The sequence below is a fragment of the Nematolebias whitei genome, chromosome 11 (assembly GCF_014905685.2).
Source record: "Nematolebias whitei isolate Nwh7 chromosome 11, NemWhi1, whole genome shotgun sequence".
NCBI classification, from domain to species: domain Eukaryota; kingdom Metazoa; phylum Chordata; class Actinopteri; order Cyprinodontiformes; family Rivulidae; genus Nematolebias; species Nematolebias whitei.
This window is the reverse complement of record NC_056508.1, coordinates 37,887,667-37,903,444: the sequence shown is the minus strand read 5'-3', so window position 1 is coordinate 37,903,444 and position 15,778 is coordinate 37,887,667. Positions and strand designations below refer to the sequence as shown.

At 39.0% G+C, this 15,778-nt stretch overlaps 1 protein-coding gene across 1 annotated transcript in view; it reads left to right on the top strand.

Annotated features, from left to right (window-relative positions):
- Positions 1-15,778, top strand: part of LOC119417312 (cadherin EGF LAG seven-pass G-type receptor 3) — an 84,574-nt gene that overhangs the window by 24,726 nt on the left and 44,070 nt on the right. Inside the window, exons 2-5 of the mRNA XM_037684519.1 lie at positions 7,836-8,058; positions 10,568-10,683; positions 11,137-11,225; positions 12,991-13,148. Of these exons, the coding sequence (XP_037540447.1) occupies positions 7,874-8,058; positions 10,568-10,683; positions 11,137-11,225; positions 12,991-13,148 (548 nt within the window). The 5' untranslated portion in view covers positions 7,836-7,873. The remainder of the gene's footprint in view (positions 1-7,835; positions 8,059-10,567; positions 10,684-11,136; positions 11,226-12,990; positions 13,149-15,778) is intronic.

Genomic DNA, 15,778 nt, shown 5'->3' with positions numbered 1-15,778 from the left:
TTTTAGCGATAAAAGTTGCTGCTTTATTAATCTCACACCACCTCACTGTTTCTCTCATAAGGCACAACATAGGTAAAAGAGTTTCGTACCCCAGTTTGTTTCAGATGTCACACAGTCGGAGCCGCAGCACAAAGTTTAACACACTCGTCAAACTCCACTTTATAGCGTTGTGTTTTAAATGGTGAAATAGGTTTGTTGTGCTCAAAACTTTTGTCGGGACTTGTTTTTGGTATTGTCTACAGAAAACATTTTTCTGCTGCATATCTGACAACTTAAATCCAAACTATCTCCAAATAACAGAGCCATTATTTTTTTCCCTGCTCACAAGCTGCTCTGCGGATGTTACGTGCCATCCCACCTGAAGAAGCAGGAAATGGGGGGGAGCGGGCGAGGGGCTGGGCTGAGAGGGAGAGGAAGGGCCGTGTCGGAGAAAGAGCAGACAGCAGGTGGATTTTCAAGTATACGTAACACTATATCGTTTATATCAATATAGTCTCATCTTATATCGCAAATGAAATTATCTTGATATTTTTTAAATATTGAGATATCGCCCAGCCCTAATACCAGCCAACCTTGTATGTGATGAATTGTTTTTTTTTTGTTTGTTTTAATCAAACGAAGGTTCAAGGTTCTTTGTCATTTGCATCAAATGTGATACTTGAGATGGAGCGAAATTGTGTACAAGGTCCCATTTACACCCCGAAATAGCAAAAATCTTTTACCCGCCTCTTCCTTTCTGTGTCATGGTGGTCACTGGTGTCCATATCCAGCAGTCAGAAGATGCAGGGGACACCCTGGACAGGTCTCCAGTCCATCACAGGGACACATAGAGACAAACAAGACAACCATTCACTCTCTCACTCACACCTAGGGACAATTCAGAGTCACCAATCCGCCTAACATGCATGTTTTTGGTATGTTGGAGGAAACCGGAGTACCCGGAGAAAACGCACATGCACGGAGAAAAAAATGCAAACTCCACACAGATAGGCCCCCAAGCTGGGGTTTGAACCAACAATCTGCTCACTAAGAGGTTCAGCTCTACCAACTGCACCACCGTGCCACCTACTTTTGTTGAGTTGAAGTCTGAACTCAATAGTACTCCAGAGAGACACACTGTAGTGGTGAGATCACCTAAATGAATAATAGAACAAAATGAGACTGTTTGACAGCATCTTTCCTTTGGATGACACGTCTCAGAAGACGTCATCCTGCAGTCTGTTTCTTGGACAATGACACATCCTGATGTCATCCCTATTTATGTCTCCAAGCACAAAATTTCCAGCCTAGGGTCACAGTGGCCCGTGTTTTACGGATATTGATTTTTTTTTATGGTTGGGATAATTGTGGTTGCAGTGCTGCCTTGGTAGCAATCGGAATATATTTAAGTACAAATGTATGGTTGTAAAGTTTGCCTCAATGTTTTTGGAACATAAGAGACAGTGATTTTTGTCCCCCCCTTCAGGTTATATGCAATGCAAAAGTAATACATTTTGTACCCCATAATACTGAATGGATCGATAAACATGATAAATAGGCTGTGTAAAATATACTGGAGGGCGTACATTTAATGATACTGAAAATCTAATTCACATTTCTCCAAATGAGCAGTTGTCTGAGACATTGCACGTCACTCAACACCCGTTGAGCCCTTCGAGGTACATCTGTCTTCACTGTATATAGAGCAGGAGCAACATGGTTGCATGCACAATCAATGCGAGAGGAAGGAAGAAACTGAGAGTGCGTGGGCCTCTGGGGATGCACCATGTGTTGGGGCGAAGGAGGATGGAGGGTGATGGGATGGGCAATTGGGCGGAGCAAGCTAAGATGCCGGGGGTGGTTGAAGAATGCTGGCTTTGATGAATAAAACATTTATATGAATGAAGGGGTGGTGTGAATGCATTAAGGCAGACGTAGAACTGAAAAAGAACGGATGAGATAAGAACAGAGATGAAGAGAAAGGAAGACTAAAGCATTGAGGCTATTAGTACGGAGATGTAAAAGCAGAAGACTGAAAAAGAAGGAAAAAGAAGAAGATGCAAGAGGATGAGGACAAAATGTTGTAAAAATGAGTGTAAGTCTGTTTGGTGGGAAGCAAGACATGTTTTATGTTTAACTATTTAAAAATAAGTAGGCAATATGTCTTAGTGGGTGTGTCTATGATAAAGATTTTAGATCCTTAAATGCCCCGAACTATACAAAATAAAACAATAATTTTACTCAGAATTCAAAATGTACAGTTTATTTTACTGTAAAGAGAAAAGGCACCAAAATCCATAAATGTTTACTTTTCTTAAAGGGTACTCGGTGTCATAAAGACTAATCGAAGAATCAAAGTGGAAAACAAAATTTGCACAATTTTTGACCCATTTATTGTTAATGTGTTCCTAAATTTAACATTGTTTAGGAAAATATGTGAATGGTTGACGACTGCCACGTGCATTTGTTTACCTACAACCAAAGTGACTGAAAATTGATTAACAAACTGGGACTGAGACGTCCGACAGGTTGATGAATTGGTACAAATTTATGCTCAGATTTGTTGATGAAGGATGCAGATAAAAAGATGTTAGGGTAAATTTACCAATCAAGAAGAAAGGCTGCACGTGTTTGAATACTGAGCTCTGCTTTATGGCGCTTCACCAACCAGCAGGATGCCAGTTATTTATTCTTGGAATTTGTCTTACTTTATTATTATTATTATTTATGTGGAGCAGCAGGTTCACTTTTATATTTTCACCTGAATGTCTTCTCTAAGATTCAGTGCTTGTCCAATTCTGCCACATTTGTTTACACCAGACTAATGCACGTTCTGTGACTCAAGCCTCCAACTGGTTCAGTTGAGTGCTTTGTTTACATTAAGTGTAGACCCGCATTTCAAAATGACATACCAATATGAAAACTACTGGAGTAAACTCTTTCAATCTGCAGCATTTGATATAGTTCATCAGCTTTTTAAATTTGATTTTGTTGTTTGCCACAAATGAGATTTTCAGACTTTTGACAAACCCTGCAAACCAAAAACGATAACTCCAGCTGTGTTTGTTGACATTATATTGGCACAATAATTAGTTAGCTGTCTAGAAAAAATAATAGCTATTTGCAGCTGAACTGTTCAAACGATCCTGGTTCTAAATACTTGAACTGTCAGAATGATTGTTTCTCTGTGAAAAATTATGATCGGCAAAGCTGTTAGTCGATGCAGTGCTGTGGAGTAAACTGTTCAACAATGAAATGTTGCTGTGATTGGACCTGTAGCTTGGTGTGCATGATGTGTCCCACTGTCATTGAACACATCAGTGTGCGCTTCTTTGTTTGCTGCATGTTTCTATTAAATGCCATCCTGCCTGTGTGGGTGTGTTCATTTCCATTTTGGTCCGCTCATTAAAACCCATCTGTGCATGAAGCTGGTGCATTTTAGGGTAAATTTTTAAGTGCGTTCTTGCTGTGGGATGCTGACTGTTTAATAATGGCTTGACCTTTGTGTCGATGTACTGAGGACTTTAAAAATCAAACGAGGAGGTGCACTGTTTCTTTCTGTTCTGTTCTATTCTATTCTATTCTATTCTATTCTATTCTATTCTATTCTGGTTTTGTCTCGTTACTATAGATCTGAGTAATGTATCAGTGAAGTTCACACTTGAACAATAAAAAGGCAAGAAATAAAAACATCATTGCTGAGTGAGGCTGAGATCATTCCAGCTCTGTTTTACTTCCTGCATACAGAGTAGGTGCATTTCTATTAGTGGATTTATACGCCACTGTTTTCACATTTCCCTTTTTCTATTTTTGATATTGTGCATATGCATTGTTGTTGTTTGTTTTCTTTTGGACATTTTTTTTATTTTCCAGTCTGTCATCTTGAGCTGTACATTTGTGCATAATAAACCAGCTGTGTGTGTGTAGGTGAGTTTATGTGGCTCTGTTTGTAGGTGTCTGCAATAAGGTCTCAGCACACGCATAATTCATGAGTAATAATGCCTGTTTATTCATTTTAATATTAATGAAAGGGTCTATTTGGATGAGTGGTTTCAGCAGACAATGACAGAAATATAGCTTTGTGTTAGTTTGTGTGCATCTGATCGTGTGTGTGTATTATTTCTTTGTTTTATTGACTGCCTGTGGAGTGCACTTACAGAGAGGAGTATATGCTTAAAGTAAAGCAGGTGATGAGATGAAAGAAAGCCAAACACACACAGACAGATGTAATAATTTAAATGTCCTTGGGCTATTGTTAGTTGAGCTGGGTGTCTGACAGAGTGTCGGTGTGAGTGCATCCTCAGGGTGATGCGGTGGTGAGAAAGAGTGTGTTTGTCAACTAAATCACTGAAGAAATGGGCTGCCTAAGGGCACAATTAAGAAGGTGATGTAAGGAAGCAGAATGATAAAAAGCAGGATGGACAAATGAATAAATGACAGAGTGAGAATATGGAGAAATTAGAATTATGAATAGGAAATTGACTGGATTTATAGTAAAAGAGCTAACGAGATTACTGAAGGACGAAATCAGATGAATGTTGAAAAGAACAAATGAAGACCTGCTTCAGAGGTGGGAACCTTTAGCAACTTTACAAGCCAGTTGTGATTCAGAGGACTTTGTTTTTGGACACGTTGTAGAGTCTGGGAATGGCTGCGTTCTATCGCGCCTCCTTAGGGTGCAATATATGGTACTGTCTCACTTTGCTTTAACTCTGGGAGATTAAATTGCCATTCGAAAGTGCAAGAAAATAAGCAAATTTATTTATGTTTGCGACCAAGTGACCAGCGGCTGTGTTTTGCATGGCTAGGTTTAGAAAACAACAGTCTGTTTACTGTATTCTAAATTGCAGACTTCATTTTGTTGCCCACATCATATCATGCTCCAAATGTTGATACATTCTGAAGACTCCATTGTGACTGCCTGGTGTTTGCAACCTAGACACCACCAGTTGAAACCCAGTGAGATACTACATTTAGAAATGACAGTAATGATCAACAGTTTTTCTCCTCCTCCATACATAGTTTGCATACATACCGTATTTTCCGCCGTACACATTGCACCACCCTATAAGTCACATCAGTCCAAATATGTCTAATAAAGTGGAAAAATCCATAAATATGTTGCTTTGCCATATACGTCACATCTATTATGTGTCACCTCTGACAACCCGGAAATGTGGACCGGTGTTGTGCCAAAAATTAATTGGCTGCAAAATGGCGGCTGCGGGAACGTGCATGGGAGGACTTTAACAAGAACTTAACAAGATTAACACTTAAAAACAATTATTTGTTTGCTCAAAATTATAGTAAAAGTGTGTCTCAGCCAAACTTTTACTTAATAAATGCACTTTGACGGTCAAATCAGCTGCATTTCAAAAGTATTCGCTGCCTCGGTGCTCCGGGAGCATGCAGACAGGGAGGAAATCAGGAAGGAGGAACACTGCGCATTTCTTGGAAATTTAACAAGATAAGCACCTAAAACAATGATATGCTTGTTCGACATTATAGTAAATGTGTGTCTCAGTTGAACTTTTACTTAATCAGAATCAGAATAAACTTTATTGGCCTTGCACCGAGATACAACACGAATATGTACGTGCAGTCGTCCGAAAGATGGACAGAGTGCACGAAGCTGCAACTATAGAAAGCGCGGCCTTCTTATCCTTATCAGATAATAATCTTATAGGAAAATGGGGAGAAACATGAGGGTAGATAGTGGTATTACAAAAAAAGATCTTTCACATCTTGTCTATCTGGACAAGGTTACATAATAAAGGCACTTCAATGGTCAAATTAGTTGCATTTTGCCGGGGCGATGCAGCGAAATGAAGCTGATTTGACGGTTGCTCCAAGCAAGCTGGACAAAGGTGGCAGGCTATGGCAAGCTGATTCTGCCATTAATAGCCACTTTTACTCATTACATGCCACAATGGCATGCCATACTACTTGAGTGCCATCTAGCAGCTGAAAATGTTAAGTGTTCAATATTTTCAGTCAGACTGAATGAAACATATTTCAGCCAAAAATTGGTTTATACTGTAAATATGGGAACAAAAACATAAATATGTCGCTTCAGCATATAAGTTCGCAGGACATGCAAATTATGCAAAAAAAAAACCCACGACTTATAGAGTGAAAAATATGGTATAAAGTGGCTCCTGTCCACATAATTTTTTCTTTTGTACTTCATAGAAGTCGAAGTTCCAAACTTGACTTTCAGTGCTGCTCGTATGTTACTTTTCTGTTTGGTTCTTGCTGTAAATTGTCTGGATGCTGCCCTTCCATACCAGGGTTCTGCCTTTTGTAAGGAGGTCATTAACATTAAAATAATTCATTTTTGTCATCGTCACAATCCACACCCTTGACACGCTTCCTTTTGTTTCTTGCGCAAGCTTTACATCTTTGCAAGTTTAGAAGTAGCGCTGTCATTTAGCTTCTTGTGTGTCACAATGACTTGGTGTCAACACATGAATCAGACATGACTGGGTGCGCTTTTACAGCTTTTCTGTCAGTGCGTTTCTGTGCATGTCTTTTTATCGACGGACATGATTTGCCCAACAGTGTCTGTTTGTTTCAGCCGTGATCGTCTGCATGTGTCCATGTCTTGAATGTCAGATGATATTTTCATCCAGCTGATCATGAGGAAAGGTGAGGACCGTTATTGACTCACAGCTGCAGTCCTTTGTTTGTGAGTGTGTGCCACTGTCAAGATGTGAGGTCGCTCTGCCAGTGGGTTCTTTGGCATCTAAAAGCAGCGCAAACAAAGTGCCAGCCTAGACAGTTACACGATCAAACCCCACAGCCTCGAGGGCAGGGGCAATGATCCATGCATGTGTTAGTGCGTGTGTTTTAGAGAGAGAAATATGAGCTTAAATGTGAGTTTGTGCCTTTTTTGGATTAAAAAAATGTCTGCATTTCATTAATTATTGATGCGTTCGCATTTTGGTTTGTTATTTTGGGGTCTTACTGTGCGTCTGTGTGCATTTCTTTTAGGCCATCAGCAGGTTCTAAAGTGGGTCCGCAAGGAGCCATCTGTCTTTAGGCTACTTACAAACCCCGTCTGCTCCGGCTGTATGGAGGGCACTGGGTGTGGGTGTGCTTTGTGTGCAGCTGCTGAATGTTTGACAGTCTGTGTGTCCAAAATACGCTTAAGGATAGGTGGAGAGAAAGTAAACACATATCCCTGTATAAGCTTTTTATGTTTGCTGTGTGGGTGTTTCAGACTCTCGAGACGCTCCAGACTGGCGTTTGTTTGACTGGCAGCCAGTTTATTTTTGTCTGTTGATTTGTTCGTGTTGTTTTTGAATTTTCCATCTTTTTCCAAAGCGGCAGACTCAAAGTCAGCAGGAGCATGCTTTCTTCCAACTTTATACCCTTTTGTCCTGTAGACATGCACACAGAAACTTCTATATTCATGGTCTTCTCGCAATCTATAAAAACTTAAGTTATTTTAAACATTTTTAGTTTTGGATTCAGTGCTTTCCAGAATGCAGCTCAGTGCTGCATCCACCATCGCACAACGGAATGGGCTGTAGTACCAGAAAGAAAAATAACAAGCTTTCCATTAAAGAGGGTCCAGTGCCACACAAGAAGTGATGTTAGAGCTGATTCTTAACTGGTGTAAAAAAAAAAACGTTGAGGTAAATTCCCATATATCTGAGAATTTTGTTATCACATAAATATACTTCATTGTTTCAAAGTGTTAATGGGCGAAAATAAAAATTCTTCAGACAACTTACAGCTCACTCAGTCCTGTATGGACTGACTCCTGAGTAATCAATTAAGTGTGACAGTATTGTGACAGTTTCTTGTTTCATCTGGACAGAGGCTGATCTGTTTTTTGTTTTTTTCTTCAGGAGACAGATGTGAGTTTGACTGGAGGCAGGGCAGGTGTATGCCAGGTGTGTGTCGTAACGGAGGGACATGCCGGGAGCTTTCCGGTGGGGGTTTCCGCTGCGAGTGTCCTGCAGGAGGTTATGAGCGTCCGTACTGCACTGTCACTGCCAGGACCTTCCAACCCAAGTCCTTTGTCATGTTCCGGGGCCTCCGGCAGAGATTTCATCTCTCCATCTCACTGACGTGAGTAGAACAAGAAGTTTCCTTGCTTGTCCTCTTTTTCTTCTCTAAAATCTCTGTGGTTACAAGTAATTAAACTTTACTTAATTAAAGTTTTGTTTGTACATTTGAATCTTCCTTTCTTTCTTTTTTGACATCTATCTCTCATCATTAAGCCTCACTCAGACAGAGATCCATAATCATTCCTCTTTGATTCTCAGCTCTGTTATCGAGTGTCGTTGCTTTAATCTATTTATTTCATCTCTGTGTGAGATCGATCCTATCACTCATAGTTTCTTCTACGCAGCCTCCACCTTTCTCTTTAGAGAAGTGCAGTTTCTCCGTGTTCTCCTCTTTCATCTGTCAATATACTGGTTCCAGTAACATCCCCTTGGCCGTCTCACTCTTTTCACTCAACGTTCTCATCTTACATTAAACCCACTTTCGGTCTCACATTAAAAATTCTAATTTAGTTCCTTAAACCAGGAACGTTGTTGCTCAAAATCAAGTTTCCCCAAATTATTAAAGCTCTTATACTACTTGGAACCATTTTTATACATTATTGTAATTTTTACAATTTTGATTTTAAACCTATGCACATTGTCAAATATTTTGTTCACTTTTATAATATAACTTTAATGGTTATGATATATCATAGCTCAGATTATCCCCTTACTTTTTGTTCTTTGTCTCACTCATCCACCCTGCATCGTTTCCCTGCTGCTCCTTCGCCTCAACATAACGAGTGGTTGCCTAAAGGAGATCTCTAGTGGCACTTAAGTGCGATCAGACAGGATTATGGGATGGTTGCTATGGGTAATGTCATTTACAGGTAGTTGCTAAGGTGATGTCGCTCATAGGGGGTGGTTGCTAGGCTGGTGTGGCCTCTATGAGTGGTTTCTGTCAGACATCTGGTCATGGTGGTCCGGTCGAACTGAGTATTGTTGGCACTCCCCAAGACTTGTTCCATTGATTTGCGGTCACTGTTGGTGTAGCTGCGATTCGTCAAGGAATGAAGTGAAAGGTTAAAGAGGGTTTCTTTGTCAACTTCAATTATTGAGCTTTTAAACAGCTCTGTTAGCATTACTCCCCAAGAATGACCATGTTTGCAAATGTTCCTGTTGACGGTGGTTGTTGCAAGGTTAAAACACAAAGGGTTTTGGAAAATTTGCCCGACTGAAGTTATTGGATTCTCGGCTCTTTTAACAATTGCAATCAACGAGTGCTTAAGAAATGCAGAGATGCTGTCAAACGCTAAGTGTATGGTTTGTTTGCCTCAAAATGACTTCTACAAAATAATAAATAAATACTATAATTGTGGTCTTTGCTGTGAAATAAAAAAAAAGTGCATGAAACTTAACCACTGAAGGGTACAATTAAGTTCAAATTATTGGACTGTGACAGTGGGGCCTAAGATTAGAGGCCACTTTTGACTGACAGACGTCTCTTCTGATTACTTTTTATTTGGATATTTGTTTATTAAGCCTCGGCTGATAGGGACTTACCACACTGGAAGAAAGGGCTTGCGCCTGTGCAGCCCCAAGTTGACTGTGAAAACATTAGTAATATTGCTCAGCTGGATGATAAAATAAAAATAAAATACTTCAGCTTGAAGTAGAAGTGTATTTCCAGGGCAGCTGGATGATGGTGTTCTCTTTATTACAGAAACTTCTCATTTCTTCAGCTGTGCTGGAAACTGTCACTGGCTGCTGAGCCGAAGGAGTTTGAGGAATAAAACCTCTAATGAACACATAATATTTACTGATGCAGTTTTATTGCTTTTGGGAACAAGTCACTTCATTTTAGCATGGATTTCAAATATTATTAACAGCCATGGAGAACATACAACGTATGCTGCTTTGCATTTATTTTACCTTTCAGCTTCAGTGCATGTGATGTGTTGACTAATCTGCATAAACAAAACTCAAATTATTGTCTTTTGAATCAATTGCTGGTGGCATATAGAGCTCGATGATATAGAACTGCAACTGAACTACCCTAGGCAATGAAATTATCCTGAAATCACAAGACTGCCTTGCAATAAAAAGTAATACTGTGGCATCTTATCAGTAAATATACAAGTCCACATTTATAGTATTCAACTCATGGTAGTAGAATAAGACAGAGAAAGAGCATTTCCTTTCAATGAACTTACAGTAGTAAATTTAAACCTTTTTTATGTTTTTGAGATCTTTTATGCAAAACTTTAAAACTTAAGATATAACTTTTTTGCAATTTTTTTTTATTTCTTTTTCTTTGTTACAAGGGGAAAATCTTGGATGCTCAATGCACTTTTTCATCCACCCACAACCATCAGTCCTGTCAGTTTCTATTTGTATGATTTTCTGCATCAGGTTTATTGAAATGCTGTCTCAATCAAACCAAACTCTGATCTGAAAAGGTTTTATTCAATCATTTCTGTTTATAAAATATCTAAACATCTGCCTAAATTAAACTGTATTTGATTATTTAAACTTTTTTATTTAATTTAAACTATTATATAAACTTGTTTTTGTGTGTTTAAATGATCTAGTTTTGCCACCCTGGAAAAAAGTGGCCTTCTCTTCTACAATGGCCGCTTCAATGAGAAGCATGACTTTATTGCCTTGGAGATCCAAGAGGGACAAGTGGTGTTCAAGTATTCCACAGGTACAGCAAGATTTGTAACAGACAAACACGAGATTAGTCCGTGACTCTGCTTTTTCTGTTTTTTTTTAAATATATTTTTTATTCATATTCCCTCAAGGAAACCTAATGGGAGTATGATCATAGCCCATATGTCCACTGTATTGCTTTCATGTAGTTGTATGTTTTTCTTGCGCTGTGGACATGGGCAGACTGTGAAAACACATTTCTTTCCAGGGGAGATAATATCTAGTTATCCTTCTACTTGCACCCTCAGGGAGTAAATACCAGCAGTCATGCCAAACATAATAACAAGGATGGATGAAGTTCAGGGTATTTCTTTTATTTTCGTGTATGAGAGCGTAGGAATTGGGTATTATTTCTTCTAGAGACTGAAGAAGAAAAGCAAGTACAAAAATTGTGCTTGTATGAGTTCAAATTATTGTTTTCACCCAAGCTTCCTTCATCCACCTGCAGGCGAGTCGTCCACTCAGGTGAGCCCCTTCGTGCTCGGCGGGGTGAGCGATGGAAACTGGCACACGGTTCACATCCATTACTACAACAAGGTGGGTCTCCTGCACATCATTACACTGTTTTCACTCATTATCCTTTGTTAGACCTCAATGGGGGAGTGGTGGCGCAGAGGTTCGAGAAGGTGAGCATATGATCGGAAGGTTGCCGGTTCAACTCCCCGGACCGACAACATCAAAATGTGGGTGGGAAAGATGAAACACCTCCACCTGCCTCCACCCTCATTTGCCCCACTCTGGGCCCTTGAGCAAAACCCTTAACCCCCACCATCTGCTTCCCTGGATGCCCTAAATGGCAGCTCTCTGCTCCACACAGAGGGCTGTGGTAGCTCGGCGGTCTGTGGTTACATCAGGAAGAGCATCTGGTGTCAAACCAATTGTCAAGTCTTTCTGCAAGTTAGTTTGCTGTGGTGAACCCTGAAGAAAGGAGCAGCCAAAAGAAGAAGAATAAATCATTAGACCTCTGTTGGTTGTCTGCAGGGCTTAATTTTTTAACTGATCGATGCCAGAACACAAACAAGGCCAGGGGTGGGGGGAGGGGTCCTCCCCTTGAAAAATTTGAATAAAGTAGATGCGATTTCCTGCATTTTGGTGTATTTTAACAAGTTGTTAAACATCTTTGGTTACATTTATATACACACCGCTTCTGTCAAGTATCCTCCCCCTCCTCTCCCTTACTTGACGATTCTGAGCACGACCCTTCTTCGCTGAATTCACTGTTCTACTCATTGTTGTCCGACTCCACATTTGAAACCTCCAGGTGCCTCCTCCGTCTGCTCATGACGGTTATCTGTGGGCTTCTGCCCACGTACAACTGCCTGGTTAGCTTGGCACTCACCCCCATCACTCCTTTAGGGGCAGAGATTTTTTTTAAGGGTAGAAGCAGAAATTCTTACTTGAACGGGCAGCTCTTATGTGACATTAAGAAGCTCGTAAGTGACTGTTGTGTTTAAAATGAGTGTTTATGTAATTATTTTCATTTTACATATCCAATATAAGTTTTATTTGTTTAAGACAGTTACATTTTTAGTAAGCTTGAGAGTTACCGGATCCAAGCAAACAGTTACTGTAACTCACTCTGTCAAAATAAGAGAGTTCCTGGATCCTGTTACAGCAGGATCTATAGCTCAAATTAAACTCTGTTTGTCTGATGGTGTATCATTAAAGGCCTTAAAGTAATTTTAGTTGTAATAATTTGCTTTATTTTGTTTTGTTCATGTGCTTCTGGTGCTTCAGCAAAAAGTTTTGTGCTTTTCGTGCAGGCGAAGCACTTTGATTTGAGATGATGTGTTTGTAATTATGTGGGTGTTTGCCTGTCCCCATTAGATTCATGCATATTCGCTGCACATCTCCTTTAATTTTCTTCACTTTTTTTTTTTCATTTTCCTCAGCCAGCTACACGCTATGTGAGTATGAATGTGTGTCAGGGTGTACAAACAGCTTTTTTTTCCTGCGTAGTTCCCACTTTCTCCTTTTTCTCTCTTGTCGTTCTTTAACCGAAAAACCATGAGAAGCCTATACTTGTTTGTACTCTTCTCTTTACTATTTAAGGTGTTTATTACTTGACAGACTAACTCAAAATCTCCTTCTTTTCTATTAACATTTTGTATAGTAGCACAGTAGATGCAGTTCTGTGAGGTGAAGTCGTTCCTGATGTAGTGCAAAACCACACAAATGTTTTATTTAGTAAACTATTGCTCTAGCTCCTGCATGCTGTTTTTTCCTCATGTTCTTTCTGGTTTTCTGCTGGTTGGGTTATATATTCAATCTTGTGTGTGTGTGTGTGTGTTTGTGTATTCAGCCAAAACGCAGCATGATTGGAGAAGCGCAAGGTCCGTCAGACGAGAAGATAGCCGTGGTGAGCGTTGACGACTGTGACACGGCCTTGTCGCTTCGCTTCGGTTTGCAGCTCGGAAATTATAGCTGCACTGCGCAGGGCAAACAGACCAGCAGCAAGAAGTGAGTTCCTTCTTTTGGCTCTCGAGATTTATTTTTCAATGTTTTTATGTATGCATATTTTGTGAACTAAACATCACATTGGACAAATGCCTTTAGGTTTCTCATACTGTGAAAAATTGCAATTTTTTTTTTCCGTTCATTCAACCTTTACTTAAAAAGATAAATCACATTGAGCCTCAAAGATTCATTTACAAGTGAAACCTGTTTGGACAGACAAAAACAGTAGTTAACTGGACACATGTAGGAGTTGGAGGCGAAAAAATATTCCTATCAGTCTTTTTTTAACCTGTTAAATAGCAATACAAATCATTTTTAAGATTTTAAGACTCATATGACCTGCAGCATAAACAACTGTATGTGCAACAAGTTTTCACTTCAAATTATTCCGGTATTAAACAAACAAAATTAGTTTTAGCATCATATATATATTGAGTAATTTGACAATAAATAAAAGTAGCTAATATATTCAAGTGCAACACTTTAATATATTGCCTTTGTTTTATATTTGCATTCTATGCAAAAAAAAAAAAAGTTAAAGATGAAAAAATTGAAATATCTTTCCTCTCCCATCACCTTCATTTTTGGGCTTTTGAATGAAATAGCATGAACCTGTTCAGACTCTTCAAACTGTCAATCAAATACATAATTTAACTCATACTGTTGTATAAATACACGGAAATGTCTAGTTGCCTTTTGATTTGTTAGGTTCTCATTTTTTATGGTTGAGATTATAGCATGTGTTTGTTGTAGAAAAAAATGGATTCACAAACAATCAGGTGTAAATTTGATCAAAGTCAGTCACACAAAGCTTCGTAGAGAAACGATCAGAAAACATGAAGTGAAAACATTACAAGTACAGAACTTTTAATGCTTGCTGTGCCTTGGCAGGAGCAGAAAAGATTAGTTTTGTAGAAACTTATCAGGGGGCCCCTCCGTCAGACAGAAGAGGGAGCCGCTGGAGGTTAACATTTCTCGAGGATTCTTTATAGCACATTCAGAAAACAATGACAGTAGAAGCTACAAAATGTTATTGATAAAATAAAATAATAGAGCATGGTGCATGCATATATACACATTTCCTCGACATATGCATTTAATTATATAATTACAGTTTTATTTTACATAAATTAACTGGTTTATACTATTGAGGCATATGTGAAATTGAGTTTAAACTGACAGGTTGATATTTTGAAGAATCACAATCAACCTAGTGGTCTTTGTACTGTGAGAGGAAGCTGAAGGTACAGGGGGTCCAAAAGAAAAATAACACAAGTGATTTTGGTACCAGTCTGAAATTACAACATAACAATATTTTTAAGAGACAACATACAATTCATTGCTTATTATTCAGCCGTACTTCTGGTACAAAGTTGATTTCCTAGATCTATTTTACCTCCAGTACACGGAGTGAACGGCTCTGAACAGTCATTGACCCTGAGCTGTGGGCGATGTTTGCACAAGACATGCCGGCGTCTTTGCACAGATAGCTTCCATTAACCATAATCTGTGACTGATTTGAGGCTTAACATTTATTCAAAGGCAATTTTTCACTAAGTAGAAAACCAATACGGCTGATCCACCTTTGCAGCAGTGCTGTATGTACGTAGGTCACTATTATAGCTTTAAAAATAGAAATAAGGCCATGATTGGACATATGTGCATAACTATATAAATTTATGTTGACACTTACTTCTTATTTAAACAATATGATTATCATTCAGTTATTCATTTTCACAATTATTAGTCATGTCTTCTGTTTCGGTAAATCACTGTAGAAATCAATTGCTCACGTGAAGATGTTTCCCAAACGCTCCCCAGAAGCTCTGAGTCATGGATTAGTTTCTGGCTCCTCCCAGGAGGACACTCGGTGATGTTGATGCAAGCATTGCAGTTGCCTAATCTTATTGTTTACATTCACCTGGTTTTCCACCGAAGACTCTAACACATCTGGGACGCTAAAACAAAACAAAAAAACAGGCTTAAAATTGTAAGTTGATCACTTTAATGTATCATTAATAAAAAGCTAGTGGTAATCGTACTGTGACTCAGACCTAAATAATCTGATCTGGTAAAATCCTGTTTTAAAATATGTTGGTGAGGATTTTTTATGTATAACCCAAGTAATGCAGTGATTATTTAAAAAATAAATGCCGTTGTGCTTTTAATGAGACACAACTATTTACCTTTGTGTTTTTGTGTAGATCTCATCACAGGGGCGATTCTAGAATCTGACCTTTAGGGGTGCTTAGCCCCCCAGTGTTGACAGAGGCTCTTGGCTTGAACAACATGGTGGCTATTGTTGTCAGAAGCATTTTTTTTTTTAAGTGTGGGGGACACACTGGTGGGGGTGGGGTGGGGGAATCTGATGCAATATCCTGCATTCTGGTGTATTTTAATACGTTGTTAAACATCTCCGTTTACGTACACTTGATTCATTAACAACTTTAGAGAGCTTGGCAAAAAATGAAACAGCGCTAAGCTAGCAACATGCAAATCAGACACGCGCTAATATGCTAAATAAACAAAGTATTACAATGATCGTTACCTTTTAAATTTGTTTATTTTGTTTCATTGAATCATAAATGCAACAGAACTTAAAATCCAAACCCAGAACAGCCTAAAAAAAAAAA